General features: G+C 44.3%; 1 protein-coding gene and 1 long non-coding RNA gene across 3 annotated transcripts; one reads left to right on the top strand and one right to left on the bottom strand.

Annotated features, from left to right (window-relative positions):
- Positions 1–7282: 7282 nt before the first annotated feature.
- Positions 7283–23331, bottom strand: LOC124149389 (scavenger receptor class F member 1-like). Of its 2 annotated transcripts, none has more exons than XM_048400018.1 (5): positions 23192–23331; positions 10832–10948; positions 9594–10454; positions 8617–8716; positions 7283–8036 (listed from the first exon to the last, which is right to left on the bottom strand). In XM_048400018.1, exons 2-5 carry the CDS (start codon positions 10878–10880, stop codon positions 7403–7405), a joined length of 1644 nt encoding a protein of 547 aa, XP_048255975.1. In that variant the 5' UTR covers positions 10881–10948; positions 23192–23331; the 3' UTR covers positions 7283–7402. The 2 variants fall into 2 exon arrangements, with proteins under 2 accessions (XP_048255975.1, XP_046376890.1); XM_046520934.2 differs by having other exon boundaries at positions 10832–10896.
- LOC125382078 lies at positions 12327–12750 on the top strand. The gene is made up of 3 exons (XR_007222272.1): positions 12327–12347; positions 12642–12671; positions 12728–12750. It is a non-coding gene; the product is annotated as an uncharacterized LOC125382078 (long non-coding RNA).
- Positions 23332–25167: the final 1836 nt, after the last annotated feature.

Genomic DNA, 25167 nt, shown 5'->3' with positions numbered 1-25167 from the left:
CCTACCTCATTACCGAAGTCCCGGGTTCGATTCCTGACATGGGTACAATGTGTGAAGCCCATTTCTGGTGTCCCCCGCCGTGATATTGCTGGAATATTGCTAGAAGCGGCGTTAAACCATACTCACTCACTCCTTCCTCATTGCTGAAATCATATTCCACATTAGGTAATGAAACAACTGCATATCAAACCAATCATGATAGAATCTTTTATTTAATTTTAACAAAATCTGCTCAATGAAACCAGTAACCCTTTTTCTGATTTCGATGTCTCCTTCTTCCAAACTTGTGTTCATTATGATTAAAAGTTTACCTGTAGGACCAAGCCTGAAACAAAATGAAGGCAAACAGAATATTTACATACGCATTTGGCTATCTGAGTTAGAAATGGTCACCAGCAATCTATGCTTGACATACGAGATGCCATAATAGATTGGGTGGTCAGCCGGTCACCTAGTTCATTGAGTGACATCATCCCCCGACGGTACCGGAAGTTGCTCATAATACCAATCACGTACTGGTTTGCCTTGTGCAGGCTCGAGATTTTAACAGGCCGCCGTTTATAGCTCGAATGTGTCTGGGCGCGGCGTTTAACGCCATACAAACATATATAGTCAAGGAAAGGGAGAAATATAAAAATAGGAAGTTATATAAGAGAATAATAAGTCTTGTTATCTACCAAAACAGATTCCATTGAGCAATAAAATGAAAATATATGAAAGGATCACTTAAAATAAGTAATATCACCAGGTATTCGCGAAATTGATCAGCATGTCCTGCTCTATCGGTAGCAACCGCTGATCACACGATTGGCATAAAAATGTAAGTGCTTGATGCCTAATGCCGCACGGCAGTTCATCGCCACACGACGAGTGCAAGGCCCACAATCGCTTATCTACCATTCAGTGACACGTTAGTCCTTTGACTGATTTTGTTTGAAACTAAAAACGACATGTTAATTTTCTATCACGTCTGCAGAGATTCTGCCACTTTCATGTGAGGAGAAAGACTTTACAAACATGTTCTTTGCAACACAATAATATTAATGTCAAGGCCCAAAGATTTGTTTGGGGATAACTCAGTATATATAATTGATATATGCTAGCTACTGAACTTATGATAGCAGCGGGGAAGTTCAGTCCACCAGCATAAACACCGACCCATGCAAGTATATATAAATGTCAACGCCTGTACATAAGAAGTCTCGATCATCTGTCGAAACAGACCCCACTGGACGTAAAAGGCAAAATAGTGACAATTATATGAATGGATCACTCAAAATAAATCACTGATGACACCAGGTGTTCGCGAAACAGGTAAGCATGTCTTGCTCCTCCTGTAGCACCCGAAACTCATAATTTGCATAAAAAAGTATTTGTTTGTTGCCCGACGCGGCACAGCAGTACTCCTGCGGCCTTTAAACAATCAGGTCTCGACCAGACAATCCAGTGACATGATAGCGCATTTACAAAATGTATTAATTTAGTATTTAGTCTGCTGGGTACAGTTTCAGAGATTCTGCTGCTTGCAAGTGTAGAGAAACACTTAAGAAAGATGTTTGGGCAAAACAGGATGGGGGGCAGTTTTAATGTCTCGGGCCTAATATTTCTTTTTTGGTTGACTCTTTGCAGTCAGGTGTAAGGATCTGCCTCGCCTCTCATAATGAGCCAGGATAATCTGTTCAGCCAGGATAACCGTGAAGCCGAAACCAATATCGTGAACAGTTTAATTCTATTTTGCTTTCATTTTATCGACAAAGAAACACCCGAGTAGACTTTCACCGCGTGTCATACAGGTTTAATCGTAAACCTGGTCTTTATTTTTCATTTACTGATTTATCACATTATCATCTTTAGGTAACGTTCAGTTGGGTTCTTGTTCACTAAATCATAGATTGAGTTGTTTTAAGCTGTCTACGTTATTGATCGTCTAACTAATGGGAGGTTACCGATCGCGAGAAGACCAGATTGTCAATATAGACAACAGTTACCCCCCTTTCTACAGCTGTGCTTCTATGACTGGGATGTGGATCATGTGTCAATTCTTTCCTTTGCAATTTAACCAATGGTACATAAGAACAGAGGATATTGGCAAATAATGTTTAATTCAGAAATGTCACGATGGCAGAGATTTACATCAGCTGGCATCATATTTGACATTATTCTACTCTGTAGCTTTGGGTTAAGTTTCGCAATGTCAGTTTTGGCTTTTAAAATTATAAGATCATTTCAGTGGAAAATACAACTCTAAACGCAACTTCTTTTAGCTTGATCAACCGCATGTAAAAACACTATCCAATACCACTTATTTATATAAATAATGAATAATAATAATGAATAAAGCGACAAAACCCTTTCCATATCCGATAGAAATAAAGCAGAGTCGATTGTACGATTCCGACTATATCGTGAACATGTGTTTTTGAATGACTATCAAATAGTACCAGGTGTTCGCGAAAAGGTGAGCGTAACCTGCCCCACCGGTGGCACCCGTCTCAAACACATGCAAAGACAAGTCAATTGTTCACCTGAAGAAGAACTGTTTGATAGGCATTAATTAGAAGTTGACGGATGACAAAGTAGAGATATGTAGGTTTGCACGATCGCTCCCCATCTGCGACATGCCGGCAAGATAGCCCACGGATTACTTCCAAGCATACTTGTATTCGTCACTATATCAAAGCGTATTCAGGGGCGCCGTCATCGAGCGGGTGAATATTGTTGTAAAGTTATATGCTATCCGTCTATCTTCCGAAGGATAAAGGGGCGGTGACGTAGCCTAGAAGTTAAAGTGTTCGCTCGTCACGCCGATGACCCGGGTTCGACACCCAACATTTTTGGGGTGCCCCGCCGTGATATTGCTGATATGGCGTAAAACAATACTCCCTCACTCCAAAGGTTAAGAATTTTGGTTGCATACAATTAAAGATGGCCGCCTCCATGACTCTGGAAGAAGCAGGGAAAGACGTTTTCGCAAACGATGATTGATGACAACATGTGACAGAATGAACCCTACCAGGTAAACATGCTCGAAAGCATATACATACATGTAGTTGTCACACATACAGGGAAATGATGAGGCCTGGCAGGAGGCGTGGGAAGATAACTGTGTATATCATAGAGAGATAGGGATCCGAGACATACTGATGCTGAACTCTCACTGCATGTATTCTACACTTACCTGAAATACATTGAATGGCGAGCTGGGTTCAAAATGTAAGGTAACGCCGTCAAATCTACAGGTCAAACAGAAAAGCACGTTGTGTTTAGTGTGACATGGGAAGTTGTGACAGAACACGTACAGTAGTTGCATTATTCATTTGAATTACCACTGGGGTGAAGCTGATCAGGGCCCACTTGCACAAGCGATCTTAGCGCTAAGATGATCGTAACTCTCATACTTTAACATAGGCTTACAATAGTCGTAGCGCTAAGATCGCTTTGTGCAAGTGGGCCCAGGATGGGATCGTGTAATCATATATCCATCTTCATAGTGATTCATAAACATATGCTTTTATATAGTTGGAATCGTACAATGGACTCTGCTTTATAACATGTGTTTTACAATTTGTCGTTTTATTATTCTAAAATACCTCAGATGCGCCTCTGGTAGACACTTACTTTCGGTATCTTTGACCATTTTTTTGACAACATCTATTCCAGTAATTTATTCAGATTCCCGTTGGTCAATTGTGACTCGATACTAATAGACAGGGGCGACGCCACGTTTGTTTGTAAACCTAAGTGATCGTTTTGCATATGTATCCTTAATGACCGCAACTGTTTTTATCCGTTGGTTTATACTGTCGAGAAACCTAATCAGTATACGATCAATGTAAGTTCTCATGACCTTGACCTTTGCCATTCTCTGTGTGATATCTCTATATCACCACTGTAGTCCGTTTAAAATAGTCCATACTCAAGTGTTCATATGTATTTTTGAGCAATTTTAGGATTATATTTTTAATGTTTTACTGCTCTGGAAACAATATAATTTAGCTGTATTTTTATGTCTTCATAAAACTTGGAATGTATATCTGTTGCTTACACTGTCTTCCTTCCCGTCCACAATAAATCTCTGGATGTAAATAATGGAGGTTGTGAATAGCAATAGATGTCAGGCAAAAACAGTTGTATTTAATACCGAGATATCCTTACTCAGACTTTCTGCATATTTCAATTCAGTGACAATTTTTAGTGTTGTTTGTTTGTTCGGCAGCCACAGTATTCTTACACAAGGAAGCACAGTGTAAGTCACAGTTGTTATTTCTGACTCATGCTAATATTCATTCAACGCATAGTGTAAGGGAAATATTTACTCCTGTCGGTACACTGCAAAACTTGTTAAAAGACATGTCATTTTGAGTAACACGTGAGTGTTATGTTCTCAATGTGTTTGGCCGAGGTTAGAGCCGTGTGGGGTTTTAACGAAACTTATTAAAATCTATCAAAATATTTAGCTTGCATTGTCTCACTAAATATCCTAGGTCAGCCATAGGCATCTAGATTACTGACACATAAGTTCAGACAAATCTAATTTGTTTTCATTTTGTTTATCCGTTTCGACCATTAGAAGAAATACATAATCAATAGGGATGGGTATTGGCCACAGAAAAAACTCCAGAATGCGAACTTGCATTTTGTAATTACGGAAATATTTCGAAGGTATTTGTCAAGAGTATTACATTAAACACATGATAAAAATAGCTATTTGAAATCACTCGATATACCGAGCATTAAAACATGATATTGTGATACGTATCATTGAACGAACGAACCTCAATTTACCGATATAACGGTAATAGAAATATCGGTAGCCATATTTTTCTTGATCAGAAATTTTGTTTTAGCAATTAAGCAAAATTAATTATAATACTGCAAAAAAACATTAACGGACATATATAATGGGATTTTATTATGATGTCATGATACAGAAATCTGATACATCGACAGGCCAAGTAATTGGAATCAGTGAAGATGGGTGAGGTGAAATGGGGTTTAACGTCGCGTCCAAGATTATTGCACTTATATAGCGACGTGCATGTACGTGTGTGTGTTTGTGTGTTTGTGTGGCTGCTTGTACTAGTCCGGACTGATGCCAATTTATAGTGCTAGCTCACTGAGATACCATGCCGCAGTTTAACATGAATACCCCACTCAGACACAGTATACTGACTCCGAGCCGACCAGTCCTTGTTGTAGCCCCTAAATGCCGAGCGCCAGGCAGGGTAACAACAAGTACCATCTTTTAACGTATTTTGGTATGACGCGACCGGGGATTGAACCCCGGGCCTTCCGCTCTCCGGGCGGACGCTCTACCACTAGACCACGGAGGCGGTCCGGAATCAGTGAAGAGCCATAATCCCTGGTACATTGCACTGTACAGCACGGGAGGCTCTGCGGTGCAGGCGATGTAAATCGATTTGCGGAGTTGCAACCCATAGTCGTGCAAGGATCCGTTGATAGTGGGTTCAAGTCCTTTATTCCCACTGATTATGACGATTGGTTTGTTAGCCTCATACCTGCGGTCCAGGTTTCGCAAAAAGGATAAATATCAACGATGTGCCCGACTTCTCTTCTACATTAAATGATAACTGAAATACTGTTCACAGCGGCGGTAAATATATATTGTCAATGCAAGAGAATAATCAGCCTAGAATTTCTGCCGAAACAGATTCCACTTGGCGTTGACGGACCACTGAAAGTAAGTGATGAAACCGTTCGCGAAGAGCTTAAGCAAGTCCTGCCCTACCGGCAGCACCCGCCATTCATACAATTTGCATAAAAACGTAAGTATTTATTGCCTGATGCAGCACAGCAGTACTCCTGCCATGCGACGTCAGCCTGTAAACCAACCAGACAATCAAGTGATCGATGAACCAGAAAATCCAGTGACACGAGAGTACCATTACTGATTTTGTTGAAACTAATTAAAACGAAATGTTAATTTTGAATTACGTTTGCTGCGTACAAGTGTACAGATTTTGCTGCTGAGAAGTAAAGAAAAACGTTAAGAAAAATATATTCGTTTTGCAACACAGTAAGGCGCAGTGTTGAAGTCTCTGTTCAAACACTTCTTTTGTAGTTGACTCAGAATAGATCACACTTACTCATTCTCCATTTAAACTACAATGTTAAAGGTTTGGGCCTGTGTTTCATGTATCAGTTTCAGTATTACTGCTTAATAACACATTTATTTTACACGGAAACGGTCGCTATTGACATGACTAATACCGAAACATTATAATCCAGACCGATTTCTTCCAAAAGATAACATTGACCACACAAATTCACATCGCATTATTAACTTTATAATGTACAAAGTCGATCAAATAACCAGGGGCACATGCTAACATATTTCTGAAATTGTGATTTTAGTTCAATGACAGTCCGCAATACTTAGATTGTTAATCGAAAATATCAGTAAGCAGCAGTCTGATTGCATGTATTTAGAAAGCCCAAGCCTTCTGTGCGGTTTGCTTTTACCACGAATGACGATTTCATTCTGCAGTGTCAGCAGTATTACTACACTATGTCATTCATTGTCCATCCGTTGTCCTGAGTATTGTTTCAGAAGATCATTATTTAGCACAGGTCGTAAACGACTATCCCATTCCTCAATCAAACGAGCAAAGTCATGGTTACATTAAAGATCATACGCCAAGGAACAGCTAATGCTGTCACTTTGCCAAGGGACACGTGGGCGGACGTACATGTGGAGCAATGGTTTAACATATGAACAGATAAACAAATTGTTTCTGTACTGTTAGTTCATGATTATACTGTTTAGATTCGGGGTCAAGCAGGTACATGTTTCTCATACCGGCTTGGCTCAAGAAAGGTAATATGTCACTTATAACGCAGATAGCAGATGTGGGGAATCGAACCCGGGCCTTCGGCGTGACGAGCGAACGCTATAACCACTAGGTTACCCCAATGCCCCACATGTCAAACAGGACAAGTATTTGCAACTGTATGCAAACCAAGTATTCTACCTGAGGCTTTACTGACGCGTTTATTTCAAGTGTCGTATTCAAATATTCCGTCTGCATATTTGAACGGCATCCATTTATGCGTTATTATCAGATACGCATCAGAAACGATTAGCTAGTTTGTGTTGATAGTGAGGAGAGTACTTCTTCAAAAGATACATTGCTTCAATTGCACAGAAGACACTTTCCTTAAGACAACACGGCAAGTTCTGCATATCATTAACATAATGCCGCAGCACATATCTATAAGATATGCCCCAGTGTTCTACATTGTATACAAGCGTAACAACATGTTTCGTCAGCAAATGTTTATTAAAATCAGGCATAAGTAACAGCACATAAAATATTTACAATATAAGCGACAAAACTCACTTGAATATAGTTTACTACATTACAACTGAGGGCGATAATTTTCATTTTCCGTAGACAGTTTTATCTGGGGTAAGGTATTTCACAGTGACATTTGTCAAGTCATTATTTTGTTCTATGAATAAGATTGAACTGGTCTTTGTAGTAAGCTGCTGGATGCGTGAAGATACAGGCATATCATGTATGTCACAGACATACTGCATATGTTGACGACTGGAAACTTCAGCAGCAGCATTTCCAGAAGTAGTCATTAAAAGAGGCATAGATGGTGCTCTGGCAATTCCTTTCATTGGCGAGGATGCAATGTCATAAACGCCTGGCTGCTCTGATGTAACCAATGATTCTGATTCTGTCCCTTTTGCCATGAGAGGGTCAATGTGTAAGGTTTTGAGCATGATCGACTCATACGATGTCTGGCTGTCCCTTGACGCTCCTTGTCCGAGTGACCAGGACTGTCTTCTTGGTAACTTCTGTGTGGGGTCCTGTTTTCGGGGAGGAGGGGGAGGCTGTATAGATAACCTAGCTGGAGGAAGTCTAGGTATGCACGAATCAGAGTCCATGTCCTTGTCGTATATTTCCGAGTACTTATGCGATTGGTAGTCACTGTTGCGTGATTGCCTGGAACCATTGCTGTCCCATCTTCCACCTCCGGTGTTTGATGAGTAGACACGCATCAGTCTACAACAGCAAAATTAAATTGTTCATAATGTGCCTATACAGATACTTCTCCCAGCTATATAAGGAAAGTATACCTAATGATTGTGAGTTTTGTTTTCATGGCAGTACAAAGTGGACCGGTGACCTATTTCTCAAAGGTTAGGGAAAATCCAAACTGAAGTTTAAAAGCAATTGTTAACATTTTATATGTAAAAATAAAGTATAAAACTCTCGTCAACGCCAGACAAAAAACAGTCTCGATTATCTGACGATACAGATTCCATTGGTTATAAAAGGCAAAATAGTGACAATTTTATGAATGGATCACTGACATAATGCTCATTACAACTGAGTCACATAGTTTCAGTCCGCGTTAATCATTTCCTGTTATATGTGCTATCTTCGGCTTAGTACAAAGTGCGCTGTGTACTGACGGGTGAAGCAATCACATACACACATTGTTAGCCTGTTTGTGTTATCGTGTTACATAAACCCAAGTGCTGTGTCAAGAGCCTAAAACATTTAATCGTGCTTTAAATTGAAAACCGCTTAAATGTAGAATAAAGTTATGCTCAGTACACAATTTATGTGCATTACATACCTACTTCTCCTATGCGCCCAGATCCCTAATATCAGTAACAGCAACGTGGAAACTCCAGCTATTGTTCCGACGACAATAACCAAGGTGTGGTTAGCTTTACCTGAAAATACACCACCAGGTCATTATTCAATCTAGTGTGTTAAAGCAAATTCTTAGGCTGTAATTGCATATACAGTGCTCATGTGATGTACAATTTCGTTTTGTTTGTTTATTTGTTGCTTAACGCCGCACTCAGCAATATTTCAGCTATATGTCTGTACAATGATCGAGTCTGGACCAGACTTTCCAGTGATTGACATCATGAGCATCGATCCACTCAATTGGGATACGATGTCATGCATCAACCAAGTCAGTGAGCCTGACCACCCGATCCCGTTAGTCACCTCTTACGACATGCATGGGTTGCTGAAGACCAATTCTAACTCGGATCTTCACAGGTCCATGTGCTGCATATTAAAATCATTAAGGCACATAATGTTGTTTTTTTATGGAATACCTCTTTCCATAGCTTCATTGGTACACAGAGCATGTCACTTAGTGTCTTTTGATATCACAATATCAACACAAGTCGATAAGAGTTCTAAATTTGAAGGACGGGCGTTGATATGTTTGATATCAAAAGACCACGAGGGTGAGATTCTAATCTATCATCACAAATCATTCTTCCAACTTTTTCTAAGCCTGTCAACAGCATTCAGTGTCTTAAGTGTAACAGCTAACTATCTTCAGTGATGAGAATAGCGATGTCATTTGACTGTGACGTCGTGGTAACGATGATGTCACAATGGTCTTCAAAGCATTGCGCTGCAATGCCATTGAATTGATATCTTCAAGCTATACCTCCAGCCGAATGAGATTTCGGATGATTAATAATGCATCACTTTATACGGAACAAATAACGAACAAGTTACATTTACAACTTTGTACGATCAATTTCGTCTTCGGGCCTTACAAAAGGAATTTTTTCCATGACTTACGTTCTTGACAAGGTGAGGTGTTGCATGTTTCTCCCTCACACGGCGAGCATATCTCGTCGCAGTACGTCCTGCTGAAGTTGTTGGCACACTGGATACACAGGCCTGTCTCTCTGTGACACCCATGGCAGTTAACAGGGCATGGGGTGTCACAATTCACGCCATGAAAATTAGAATCCATGCAAGAACCAATGCATGTACTCGAATATCGATCACATAATCTACACCTTGATGGGCAGGATTCATTACAAAACCTCCCCCACATCCGTGGTATACACTGTATACACTCGCCCGTTTGTTTGTGACACCTGTCACACTCAGGTGAGCATGGGATGCTACACATTGCCCCACGATAGTTCTGATTTATGCAGGGGCCAGCACACTTAGAACTACTGATGTCAAAGCTCCTGCAGTTTGGGAGGCAGGTCTTTTTGCACGATGTGCTATCACAATTAGTCATATTCTCATCACACAAACCCCTACAGTAAGGTTCTGTACATTGTATGCAGCCTTCGCCATATTGCTCGCAACGTTCACAGTTGGCAGGGCATGTATGATTGCAATATCTTCCTCTGTAGCTTGCCTTGCAGCCATTACATTGTCCATTGGTTTTATTACACCCATCCATACAGTTCATGGCACATTGTATGCTACAGTTGGGGCCAAAAAAACGTGGATTCCGACACGATCCTACACAACCAACAGTATAACGTTCACACTGGATACAGGCTGCTAAACACTCAATCTTACAGTCATCTCCCCTTTTACCAGCCACACATCCGTCTGTACATACAACACGGGAGTTGTTCGTGCGACAGCGAGAGTTGAGGCAGTCGTCTGGGCAGACTTTACTTGTGTCAGAAGCTGGGGATGATAGAGAGAAAGTTTAGACATGCAGGTAGACATATACCTGGCGAAAAAAGAATACTATTGAAGCCAATTGACACAGCTACAACACATATGTGTATGTTTAAGTTTTTGGTTTTTGTTGACGTCACAATATTTGGCAATATTCCAACTATAAACGACGGGTTGAAATTAAACGAGTCTGGATAAGACGAACAAGTGATTGATATTATGAGCAGGGAAGCACGCGGTCAGGGTATGATGACTGCAATCATCCACAGAGTCTCACTATCCATCCATCTCGTTGCCTCGTACGACAAGAATGGGTTGATGGTGACCTATTCTAAACTGGGATCCCAATGTCAGGGCACAGTGAGAGATTTAGCGATAGTTACCTGTTGACGTCCAAAGCGAAAGGAGAATCACCACGAGAGACAACATCATTTCATTTGAGATTCCTCTGCAAATTAATCATTGTTGGTGTTTAATCGTATTCCATGGCAATGATGGATCTGCAATCAACAGTGTTAAAAAGTGACAATGCCATTCCATTTATTCACTTATAACATTATATATTTTACTTATCACATACCTATAGTCTCTTATCTGAGTTACGATACACAAAGGGACTGTCCGTGCCCAATGCCACAACACGAATACAGAATTTAATTATGACTTGGATATCATATAATATCTAACTTCCTTGGTTTGTTTTCTCTCTTGAAGGTTTATGTGCATAGAACACATTGATTAACATCACTGCTGACCTTGCACATTTCTCGTTTTTAAACATTGCAAGGAAATTGTCTCTGAGCAGGACACATGTAAAAATCAATTACCTTGTTTCGTTGAACAAACATATTCCTAGACTGTATGTGCATGTTTATGGGTTTGAGTGGGTGCGTTGGTAATTGTGTGAGTGTTTGCTTCAGTCAACTCAAACCACGGGAGTATAGCCAAGAAGTAGGTGAGGTGAAAGGGGGTTTAACGTCGAGTCCAAGATTATTGCACTTATATAGCGACGTGTATGCACATGTGTGTGTGCAGCTGCTTGTACTAGTCCGGACTGATGCCAATTTATAGTGCTAGCCCACTGAGATACCAGGCCACAGTTTAATTTAATATGAATACCCCACTCGGACACAGTATACTGACTCCAACCCGACCAGTCCTTGTTTTAGCCCCTTAATGCCGAGCGCCAGACAGGGTAACAACAAGTACCATCTTTTGACGCGGCCGGGGATCGAACCCCGGACCTTCCGCTCTCCGGGTGGACGCTCTACCACTAGACCACGGAGGCGGTCCCAACAAGTATAACACAAGCTTCGGGTGTAATGATGATATCATTTTGTTCAGTATCGTCTAACAGCCAAGTCACTTTCTTTCATAAGAGTGCGTGATGACAAACTATCCACAAGACTGTATAACAAGATAGATGACTTCAACTTTTCCACAGTTAACTTTCTCTTTATGTGTAGCAATATTCCAGCAGCTCCAGCCTTTGGAGTCGACATTTCACAACCATTGAGGTACAATCGAGCATACTCTTTCTGCGAAGATTTCAAAGACCGTCACGTGACTTTTCCTAAATACTTTAAATCTTTCTAGGCCTAAGAAAAGCTTTAAAAGGTTTTATGGTGGACATATGGAAGATGTTTCTAAATTCGATGTAATTCAGCTAACAATATGTGTGACGGGGGTCCTCATGTAACAATATGTGAGACGGGGGTCCTCAGCTAACAATTTGTGGGTCGGGGATCCTCAGCTAACAATATGTATGGCAGGGGGTCCTCAGCTAACAATATGTATGGCAGGGGGTCCTCAGCTAATAATATGTATGGCAGGCGGTGCTCAGCAAACAATATGTGACGGCGGTCCTCAGCTAACAATATGTGAGACGGGGGTCCTCAGGTAACAATATGTGTGACGGGGGTCCTCAACTTACAATATGTGTGGCAGGCGGTCCTCAGCTAACAATATGTGTGGCAGGCGGTGCTCAGCTAACAGTATGTGTGACGGGGGTCCTCATGTAACAATATGTGAGACGGGGGTCCGCAGCTAACAATTTGTGTGTTGGGGGTCCTCAGCTAACAATATGTATGGCAGGGGGTCCTCAGCTAACAATATGTGTGACGGGGGTCCTCAGCTAACAATATGTGTGACGGGGGTCCTCACCTAACGATATGTATGGCAGGCGGTAATCAGCTAACAATATGTATGGCAGGCGGTCCTCAGGTAACAATATGTGACGGCGGTCCTCAGCTAACAATATGTGAGACGGGGGTCCTCAGCTAACAATATGTATGGCAGGCGGTCCTCAGCTAACAATATGTATGGCAGGGGGTCCTCAGCTAACAATATGTGTGGCAGGCGGTGCTCAGCAAACAATATGTGACGGCGGTCCTCAGCTAACAATATGTGAGACGGGGGTCCTCAGCTAACAATATATATGGCAGGCGGTCCTCAGCTAACAATATGTATGGCAGGGGGTCCTCAGCTAACAATATGTGTGGCAGGCGGTGCTCAGCAAACAATATTTGACGGGGGTCCTCAACTTACAATATGTGTGGCAGGCGGTCCTCAGCTAACAATATGTGTGGCAGGCGGTGCTCAGCTAACAGTATGTGTGGCAGGCGGTCCTCAGCTAACAATATGTGTGACGGGGGTCCTCATGTAACAATATGTGAGACGGGGGTCCGCAGCTAACAATTTGTGTGTCGGGGGTCCTCAGCTAACAATATGTGTGGCAGGCGGTGCTCAGCAAACAATATGTGACGGCGGTCCTCAGCTAACAATATGTGAGACGGGGGTCCTCAACTTACAATATGTGTGGCAGGCGGTCCTCAGCTAACAATATGTGTGGCAGGCGGTGCTCAGCTAACAGTATGTGTGACGGGGGTCCTCATGTAACAATATGTGAGACGGGGGTCCTCATGTAACAATATGTGAGACGGGGGTCCGCAGCTAACAATTTGTGTGTCGGGGGTCCTCAGCTAACAATATGTATGGCAGGGGGTCCTCAGCTAACAATATGTGTGACGGCGGTCCTCAGCTAACAATATGTGTGACGGGGGTCCTCAGCTAACAATATGTATGGCAGGCGGTCCTCAGCTAACAATATGTATGGCAGGCGGTCCTCAGGTAACAATATGTGACGGCGGTCCTCAGCTAACAATATGTGAGACGGGGGTCCTCAGCTAACAATATGTATGGCAGGAGGTCCTCAGCTAACAATATGTATGGCAGGGGGTCCTCAGCTAACAATATGTAAGGCAAGCGGTCCTCAGCTAACAATATGTATGGCAGGCGGTCCTCAGGTAACAATATGTGACGGCGGTCCTCAGCTAACAATTTGTGAGACGGGGGTCCTCAGCTAACAATATGTAAGGCAGACGGTCCTCAGCTAACAATATGTATGGCAGGCGGTCCTCAGGTAACAATATGTGAGACGGGGGTCCTCAGCTAACAATATGTATGGCAGGCGGTCCTCAGCTAACAATATGTGAGACGGGGGTCCTCAGCTAACAATATATAGGGCAGGGGGTCCTCAGCTAACAATATGTGAGACGGGGTCCTCATTTCACAATATGTATGGCAGGAGGTCCACAGCTAACAATATGTATGGCAAGGGATCCTCAGCTGACAATATGTATGACAGGCGGTCCTCAGCTAACAATATGTGTGACGGGGGTCCTCAGCTAACAATATGAATGGCAGGCGGTCCTCAGCTAACAACATGTATGGCAGGGGGTCCTCAGCTAACAATATGTGAGACGGGGGTCCTCAGCTAACAATATGTGTGACGGGGGTCCTCAGCTAACAATATGTATGGCAGGTGGTCCTCAGCTTACAATATGTGCGGCAGGCGGTCCTCAGCTAACAGTACGTGTGGCAGGCGATGCTCAGCTAACAATATATGTGACGGGGGTCCTCAGCTAACAATATGTGTGACGGGGGTCCTCAGCTAACAAAATGTATGGCAGGGGGTCCTCAACTAGCAATATGTATGGCAGGGGGTCCTCAGCTAACAATATGTGTGGCAGGCGGTGCTCAGCTAACAGTATGTGACGGCGGTCCTTAGCTAACAATATGTGTGACGGGGGTCCTCAGCTAACAATATGTAAGGCAGGCGGTCCTCAGCTAACAATATGTATGGCAGGCGGTCCTCAGCTAACAATATGTGAGACGGCGGTCCTCAGCTAACAATATGTGAGACGGGGGTCCTCAGCTAACAATATGTGAGACCGGAATCCTCAGCTTACAATATGTATGGCAGGCGGTCCTCAGCTAACAATATGTGAGACGGGGGTCCTCAGCTAACAATATATAGGGCAGGGGGTCCTCAGCTAACAATATGTGAGACGGGGGTCCTCATTTCACAATACGTATGGCAGGAGGTCCTCAGCTAACAATATGTATGGCAAGGGATCCTCGGCTAACAATATGTATGACAGGCGGTCCTCAGCTAACAATATGTATGGCAGGCGGTCCTCAGCTAACAATATCTATGGCAGGCGGTCCTCAGGTAACAATATGTGACGGCGGTCCTCAGCTAACAATATGTGAGACGGGGGTCCTCAGCTAACAATATGTAAGGCAGGCGGTCCTCAGCTAACAATATGTATGGCAGGCGGTCCTCAGGTAACAATATGCGAGACGGCGGTCCTCAGCTAACAATATGTGAGACGGGGGTCCTCAGCTAACAATATGTATGGCAGGCGGTCCTCAGCTAACAATATGTGAGACGGGGGTCATCAGCTAACAATATATAGGGCAGGGGGTCCTCAGCTAACAATATATGAGACGGGGTCCTCATGTAACAATATGTAGGGCAGGAGGTCCTCAGCTAACAATATGTATGGCAAGGGATCCTCAGCTGACAATATGTATGACAGGCGGTCCTCAGCTAACAATATGTGTGACGGGGGTCCTCAGCTAACAATATGAATGGCAGGCGGTCCTCAGCTAACAACATGTATGGCAGGGGGTCCTCAGCTAACAATATGTGTGACGGGGGTCCTCAGCTAACAATATGTGTGACGGGGGTCCTCAGCTAACAATATGTATGGCAGGTGGTCCTCAGCTAACAATATGTGTGGCAGGCGGTCCTCAGCTAACAGTACGTGTGGCAGGCGATGCTCAGCTAACAATATATGTGACGGGGGTCCTCAGCTAACAATATGTGTGACGGCGGTCCTCAGCTAACAAAATGTATGGCAGGGGGTCCTCAACTAGCAATATATATGGCAGGGGGTCCTCAGCTAACAATATGTGTGGCAGGCGGTGCTCAGCTAACAGTATGTGACGGCGGTCCTTAGCTAACAATATGTGTGACGGGGGTCCTCAGCTAACAATATGTAAGGCAGGCGGTCCTCAGCTAACAATATGTATGGCAGGCGGTCCTCAGGTAACAATATGTGACGGCGGTCCTCAGCTAACAATATGTGAGACGGGGATCCTCAGCTTACAATATGTATGGCAGGCGGTCCTCAGCTAACAATATGTGAGACGGGGGTCCTCAGCTAACAATATATAGGGCAGGGGGTCCTCAGCTAACAATATGTGAGACGGGGGTCCTCATTTCACAATATGTATGGCAGGAGGTCCTCAGCTAACAATATGTATGGCAAGGGATCCTCAGCTAACAATATGTATGACAGGCGGTCCTCAGCTAACAATATGTGTGACGGGGGTCCTCAGCTAACAATATGTATGGCAGGCGGTCCTCAGCTTACAATATGTGTGACGGGGGTCCTCAGCTAACAATATGTAAGGCAGGCGGTAATCAGCTAACAAAATGTATGGTAGGCGGTCCTCAGGTAACAATATGTGACGGCGGTCCTCAGCTAACAATATGTGAGACGGGGGTCCTCAGCTTACAATATGTATGGCAGGCGGTCCTCAGCTAACAATATGTATGGCAGGGGGTCCTCAGCTAACAATATGTGTGGCAGGCGGTGCTCAGCAAACAATATGTGACGGCGGTCCTCAGCTAACAATATGTGAGACGGGGGTCCTCAACTTACAATATGTGTGGCAGGCGGTCCTCAGCTAACAATATGTGTGGCAGGGGGTGCTCAGCTAACAGTATGTGTGGCAGGCGGTCCTCATCTAACAATATGTGTGACGGGGGTCCTCATGTAACAATATGTGAGACGGGGGTCCGCAGCTAACAATTTGTGTGTCGGGGGTCCTCAGCTAACAATATGTATGGCAGGGGGTCCTCAACTAACAATATGTGTGACGGCGGTCCTCAGCTAACAATATGTGTGACGGGGGTCCTCAGCTAACAATATGTAAGGCAGGCGGTCCTCAGCTAACAATATGTATGGCAGGCGGTCCTCAGCTAACAATATGTGACGGCGGTCCTCAGCTAACAATATGTGAGACGGGGGTCCTCAGCTAACAATATGTATGGCAGGCGGTCCTCAGCTAACAATATGTGAGACGGGGGTCCTCAGCTAACAATATATAGGGCAGGGGGTCCACAGCTAACAAAATGTGAGACGGGGTCCTCATGTAACAATATGTATGGCAGGAGGTCCTCAGCTTACAATATGTATGGCAAGGGATCCTCAGCTGACAATATGTATGACAGGCGGTCCTCAGCTAACAATATGTGTGACGGCGGTCCTCAGCTAACAATATGAATGGCAGGCGGTCCTCAGCTAACAACATGTCTGGCAGGGGGTCCTCAGCTAACAATATGTGTGACGGGGGTCCTCAGCTAACAATATGTATGGCAGGCGGTCCTCAGCTAACAACATGTCTGGCAGGGGGTCCTCAGCTAACAATATGTGTGACGGGGCTCCTCAGCTAACAATATGTATGGCAGGTGGTCCTCAGCTAACAATATGTGTGGCAGGCGGTCCTCAGCTAACAGTACGTGTGGCAGGCGATGCTAAGCTAACAATATATGTGACGGGGGTCCTCAGCTAACAATATGTGTGACGGCGGTCCTCAGCTAACAAAATGTATGGCAGGGGGTCCTCAACTAGCAATATGTATGGCAGGGGGTCCTCAGCTAACAATATGTGTGGCAGGCGGTGCTCAGCTAACAGTATGTGACGGCGGTCCTCAGCTAACAATATGTGTGACGGGGGTCCTCAGCTAACAATATGTAAGGCAGGCGGTCCTCAGCTAACAATATGTATGGCAGGCGGTCCTCAGGTAACAATATGTGACGGCGGTCCTCAGCTAACAATATGTGAGACGGGGATCCTCAGCTTACAATATGTATGGCAGGCGGTCCTCAGCTAACAATATGTGAGACGGGGGTCCTCAGCTAACAATATATAGGGCAGGGGGTCCTCAGCTAACAATATGTGAGACGGGGGTCCTCATTTCACAATATGTATGGCAGGAGGTCCTCAGCTAACAATATGTATGGCAAGGGATCCTCAGCTAACAATATGTATGACAGGCGGTCCTCAGGTAACAATATGTGTGACGGGGGTCCTCAGCTAACAATATGTATGGCAGGCGGTCCTCAGCTAACAATATGTGTGACGGGGGTCCTCAGCTAACAATATGTAAGGCAGGCGGTAATCAGATAACAATATGTATGGCAGGCGGTCCTCAGCTAACAATATGTGACGGCGGTCCTCAGCTAACAATATGTGAGACGGGGGTCCTCAGCTAACAATATGTATGGCAGGCGCTCCTCAGCTAACAATATGTATGGCAGGGGGTCCTCAGCTAACAATATGTGTGGCAGGCGGTGCTCAGCAAACAATATGTGACGGCGGTCCTCAGCTAACAATATGTGAGACGGGGGTCCTCAGCTAATAATATGTGTGACGGGGGTCCTCAACTTACAATATGTATGGCAGGGGGTCCTCAGCTAACAATATGTGTGGCAGGCGGTGCTCAGCAAACAATATGTGACGGCGGTCCTCAGCTAACAATATGTGAGACGGGGGTCCTCAGCTAATAATATGTGTGACGGGGGTCCTCAACTTACAATATGTGTGGCAGGCGGTCCTCAGCTAAAAATATGTGTGGCAGGCGGTGCTCAGCTAACAGTATGTGTGGCAGGCGGTCCTCAGCTAACAATAAGTGTGACGGGGGTCCTCATGTAACAATATGTGACACGGGGGTCCGCAGCTAACAATTTGTGTGTCGGGGGTCCTCAGCTAACAATATGTATGGCAGGGAGTCCTCAGCTAACAATATGTGTGACGGGGGTCCTCAGCTAACAATATGTGTGACGGGGGTCCTCAGCTAACAATATGTATGGCAGGCGGTCCTCAGGTAACAATATGTGACGGCGGTCCTCAGCTAACAATATGTGAGACGGGGGTCCTCAGCTAACAATATGTATGGCAGGCGGTCCTCAGCTAACAATATGTGAGACGGGGGTCCTCAGCTAACAATATATAGGGCAGGGGGTCCTCAGCTAACAATATGTGAGACGGGGTCCTCATGTAACAATATGTATGGCAGGAGGTCCTAAGCTTACAATATGTATGGCAAGGGATCCTCAGCTGACAATATGTATGACAGGCGGTCCTCAGCTAACAATATGTGTGACGGGGGTCCTCAGCTAACAATATGTGTGACGGGGGTCCTCAGCTAACAATATGTATGGCAGGTGGTCCTCAGCTAACAATATGTGTGGCAGGCGGTCCTCTGCTAACAGTACGTGTGGCAGGCGATGCTCAGCTAACAATATATGTGACATGGGTCCTCAGCTAACAATATGTGTGACGGGGGTCCTCAGCTAACAATATGTAAGGCAGGCGGTCCTCAGCTAACAATATGTATGGCAGGCGGTCCTCAGGTAACAATTTGTGACGGCGGTCCTCAGCTAACAATATGTGAGACGGGGGTCCTCAGCTAACAATATGTATGGCAGGCGGTCCTCAGCTAACAATATGTGAGACGGGGGTCCTCAGCTAACAATATATAGGGCAGGGGGTCCTCAGCTAACAATATGTGAGACGGGGTCCTCATGTAACAATATGTATGGCAGGAGGTCCTCAGCTAACAATATGTGTGGCAGGCGGTGCTCAGCTAACAATATGTGTGACGGGGGTCCTCAGCTAACAATATGTAAGGCAGGCGGTCCTCAGCTAACAATATGTATGGCAGGCGGTCCTCAGGTAACAATATGTGACGGCGGTCCTCAGCTAACAATATGTGAGACGGGGGTCCTCAGCTAACAATATGTATGGCAGGCGGTCCTCAGCTAACAATATGTGAGACGGGGGTCCTCAGCTAACAATATATAGGGCAGGGGGTCCTCAGCTAACAATATGTGAGACGGGGTCCTCATGTAACAATATGTATGGCAGGCGGTCCTCAGCTAACAATATGTGTGGCAGGCGGTGCTCAGCTAACAGTATGTGTGGCAGGCGGTCCTCAGCTAACAATATGTGTGACGGGGGTCCTCATGTAACAGTATGTATGACGGGGGTCCTCATGTAACAGTATGTATGACGGGCGTCCTCATGTAACAGTATGTATGACGGGGGTCCTCATGTAACAGTATGTATGACGGGGGTCCTCATGTAACAGTATGTATGACGGGGGCCCTCATGTAACATTATGAATGACGGGGGTCCTCATGTAACAGTATGTATGACGGGGGTCCTCATGTAACAGTATGTATGACGGGGGCCCTCATGTAACAGTATGTATGACGGGGGCCCTCATGTAACATTATGAATGACGGGGGTCCTCATGTAACAGTATGTATGACGGGGGCCCTCATGTAACATTATGAATGACGGGGGTCCTCATGTAACAGTATGTATGACGGGGGCCCTCATGTAACAGTATGTATGACGGGGGTCCTCATGTAACATTATGTATGACGGGGGTCCTCATGTAACAGTATGTATGACGGGGGTCCTCATGTAACATTATGTATGACGGGGGTCCTCATGTAACAGTATGTATGACGGGGGTCCTCATGTAACAGTATGTATGACGGGGGTCCTCATGTAACAGTATGTATGACGGGGGTCCTCATGTAACAGTATGTATGACGGGGGTCCTCATGTAACATTATGTATGACGGGGGTCCTCATGTAACAGTATGTATGACGGGGGCCCTCATGTAACAGTATGTATGACGGGGGTCCTCATGTAACAGTATGTATGACGGGGGTCCTCATGTAACATTATGTATGACGGGGGTCCTCATGTAACAGTATGTATGACGGGGGTCCTCATGTAACAGTATGTATGACGGGGGTCCTCATGTAACAGTATGTATGACGGGGGTCCTCATGTAACAGTATGTATGACGGGGGTCCTCATGTAACAGTATGTATGACGGGGGTCCTCATGTAACAGTATGTATGACGGGGGTCCTCATGTAACATTATGTATGACGGGGGTCCTCATGTAACAGTATGTATGACGGGGGCCCTCATGTAACATTATGTATGACGGGGGTCCTCATGTAACAGTATGTATGACGGGGGTCCTCATGTAACAGTATGTATGACGGGGGTCCTCATGTAACAGTATGTATGACGGGGGTCCTCATGTAACAGTATGTATGACGGGGGTCCTCATGTAACAGTATGTATGACGGGGGTCCTCATGTAACAGTATGTATGACGGGGGTCCTCATGTAACAGTATGTATGACGGGGGTCCTCATGTAACATTATGTATGACGGGGGTCCTCATGTAACATTATGTATGACGGGGGTCCTCATGTAACATTATGAATGACGGGGGCCCTCATGTAACAGTATGTATGACGGGGGTCCTCATGTAACAGTATGTATGACGGGGGTCCTCATGTAACAGTATGTATGACGGGGGTCCTCATGTAACAGTATGTATGACGGGGGCCCTCATGTAACAGTATGTATGACGGGGGTCCTCATGTAACAGTATGTATGACGGGGGTCCTCATGTAACAGTATGTATGACGGGGGCCCTCATGTAACATTATGAATGACGGGGGTCCTCATGTAACAGTATGTATGACGGGGGTCCTCATGTAACAGTATGTATGACGGGGGCCCTCATGTAACAGTATGTATGACGGGGGCCCTCATGTAACATTATGAATGACGGGGGTCCTCATGTAACAGTATGTATGACGGGGGCCCTCATGTAACATTATGAATGACGGGGGTCCTCATGTAACAGTATGTATGACGGGGGCCCTCATGTAACAGTATGTATGACGGGGGTCCTCATGTAACATTATGTATGACGGGGGTCCTCATGTAACAGTATGTATGACGGGGGTCCTCATGTAACATTATGTATGACGGGGGTCCTCATGTAACAGTATGTATGACGGGGGTCCTCATGTAACAGTATGTATGACGGGGGTCCTCATGTAACAGTATGTATGACGGGGGTCCTCATGTAACAGTATGTATGACGGGGGTCCTCATGTAACATTATGTATGACGGGGGTCCTCATGTAACAGTATGTATGACGGGGGCCCTCATGTAACAGTATGTATGACGGGGGTCCTCATGTAACAGTATGTATGACGGGGGTCCTCATGTAACATTATGTATGACGGGGGTCCTCATGTAACAGTATGTATGACGGGGGTCCTCATGTAACAGTATGTATGACGGGGGTCCTCATGTAACAGTATGTATGACGGGGGTCCTCATGTAACAGTATGTATGACGGGGGTCCTCATGTAACAGTATGTATGACGGGGGTCCTCATGTAACAGTATGTATGACGGGGGTCCTCATGTAACAGTATGTATGACGGGGGTCCTCATGTAACATTATGTATGACGGGGGTCCTCATGTAACAGTATGTATGACGGGGGCCCTCGTGTAACATTATGTATGACGGGGGTCCTCATGTAACAGTATGTATGACGGGGGTCCTCATGTAACAGTATGTATGACGGGGGTCCTCATGTAACAGTATGTATGACGGGGGTCCTCATGTAACAGTATGTATGACGGGGGTCCTCATGTAACAGTATGTATGACGGGGGTCCTCATGTAACAGTATGTATGACGGGGGTCCTCATGTAACAGTATGTATGACGGGGGTCCTCATGTAACATTATGTATGACGGGGGTCCTCATGTAACATTATGTATGACGGGGGTCCTCATGTAACATTATGAATGACGGGGGCCCTCATGTAACAGTATGTATGACGGGGGTCCTCATGTAACAGTATGTATGACGGGGGTCCTCATGTAACAGTATGTATGACGGGGGTCCTCATGTAACAGTATGTATGACGGGGGTCCTCATGTAACAGTATGTATGACGGGCGTCCTCATGTAACAGTATGTATGACGGGGGCCCTCATGTAACAGTATGTATGACGGGGGTCCTCATGTAACATTATGTATGACGGGGGTCCTCATGTAACAGTATGTATGACGGGGGTCCTCATGTAACATTATGAATGACGGGGGTCCTCATGTAACAGTATGTATGACGGGGGTCCTCATGTAACAGTATGTATGACGGGGGTCCTCATGTAACAGTATGTATGACGGGGGTCATCATGTAACAGTATGTATGACGGGGGTCCTCATGTAACAGTATGTATGGCAGGCGGTCCTCAGCTTACAATTTGTGTGATCTATTTGGGCGGGATCCTCCTTTGGCCTCTATGGAGGACCTAACAGTCTCGAAAAACAGAATGAAATTACAACAAAACATTTAGAATTGACAAGAACAACATGAGGAGGAAGATATAACACACATGCACATAAAGATAACATATATCCACACACTATATGAGAAATGTTTTCAAAGCAAGGAATGTCAAAGTCGTAATGAATGTATTACCTTACGCGGCCAGACAATGATGTTAATGTTACGTCCATATGTGTGCAGATAGATTCTATTTCCCCTACCTCGTCATCTAGGTCACATCGTTGGCTACACGGTCAACGTTCGTTCCCATGACATGTAACCGGAAAGTAACTTCATTCTACCACACGTACTCATAACTTTAAGGTAACGTTAACTCATATGGAGTTAAGGAAATAGATACTGAAATTAAAGAATGGCAACCGAAGTCTAACTTATAATGATTCTTGAGGTAAATTATTCTGTCAGAATACCTATAATCACAGGCAAGATCTTGTACCAGATGAAGTATATTACCTAAAACATGCAATACAAATTTCCTCACAGAACGTGCATGATGTATTCCCCAGTGTCTTGAAGGATACGTGTTACATCTATTAGGTTTAATGAAAGTGCTCAACGTTTATGACCCCAGTACAGATCCGGGTTAAAATTGGTCTACAGGTTCTACTACACCAAATCAGAGCCAGTTTGGACAGTGCAGATCGAGAGATATCTGCAGGTTGTGATTTGAGGATATTCTGTAAGATTTTTATGTCTTTCAAATGTACATCCATCTAGTTATTAAAACTGACCATGTTTTTCTATATTTACTACTGTCTTTTTCAACATGATGTCTTATGCTGAATGTGACAACAGCTATTTTCGAGTAGGTGACATTTGGTGAGAAACTGGGGGTGGTGTGTTTAGCTTGTTGCTCTAAGGCCAAACTGTGCACACAAGTACAGGTAATAGCTGTTGAATGCTTCGTTATTTTTTTTAAAAATATAACGTTACTATAGAAGTCTATGGGAAAACATTTGATTGTATGTCACCTTCAGCTACCCATTCTTGTCGTAAGAGGCGACTAACGGGATGCGTGGCCAGGCCCGATACTTTGGTTGCTGCGCTGTAATCGTTTCCCATTTGCATTGATAGATGCTCTCCATGTCAATCACCGGATTGTCCAGACTCGATTACATGCTATTTCGATTCAACATGACATCAGCGCCATCAAGGCATAACCTGTGATGTGGAATGTAATTGATCACTGCAAATAAGTGATGCCACCAGGTGTGAATTGATCACTGCAAATCAGTGATGCCACCAGGTGTTCACGAAAAGTGTAAGCATGGCCTGCCCTACCGGTAGCACCCGCTACTCATATTTGTACAGTTTGCATAAAGTAAACATTTAGCATTAACATATGCCGCGAGGTGTACCTGGTATTACAGACAGTAGTAACGGAGAATGAATTTGAAGACTGTTCGTACTCACAGTAATGATACATCATTTTGTTGTTTGTTGTTTAACGCCACACTCAGCAATATTCCAGCTATATGACGGCGGTCTGTAAAATAATCGAGTCTGGACCAGACAACCCAGTGATTAACATCATGAGCATCCATCCACGCAATTGGGATCGATGACATGCATCAACCAAGTCAGCGAGCCTGACCACCCGATCCCGTTAGTCGCCCTTTACGACAATCATAGTCGCCTTTTACGGCAAGCATGGGTTGCTGAAGACCTGTTCTACCCCGGATCTTCACGGGTCTGATACATCATGGCTATGTGTGATATAAGTCTCAATTTTCGAGAGTAAAAATGTGTATCTTGATCTGTGAACACTAATTTCATAAAATTCAAATAAGACATTTAGAGATGTAAATCGAACTTATTTATATTTTTGAAAGGATATTTTGAAGTCGATTTCATAAAAAATAATTAATGTGAATAAAGTACTATGGAGAATGCTTTCCCTATTATATAGTTATGTTCTATGTATCCCCTAGTGTTTGTTTCATCCACATATGTTCTCACACTTACCAGAGAAGACGTATGTATGAGCATGATATTTCCTATCACTGATATTAAATCGCAGGTATTTAGTAAAAGATTATATTGTCAATTTCATCACACAATATCTATATAACTCTATTTCATCCTGTCCGTACATTACGGGAAAAGAA

Source organism: Haliotis rufescens, unplaced genomic scaffold (assembly GCF_023055435.1).
Source record: "Haliotis rufescens isolate VD_foot unplaced genomic scaffold, xgHalRufe1.0.p SCAF_2, whole genome shotgun sequence".
NCBI lineage: Eukaryota > Metazoa > Mollusca > Gastropoda > Lepetellida > Haliotidae > Haliotis > Haliotis rufescens.
Note: the sequence above shows the minus strand (reverse complement) of the source record. Positions and strands in the feature narration are given on the sequence as shown.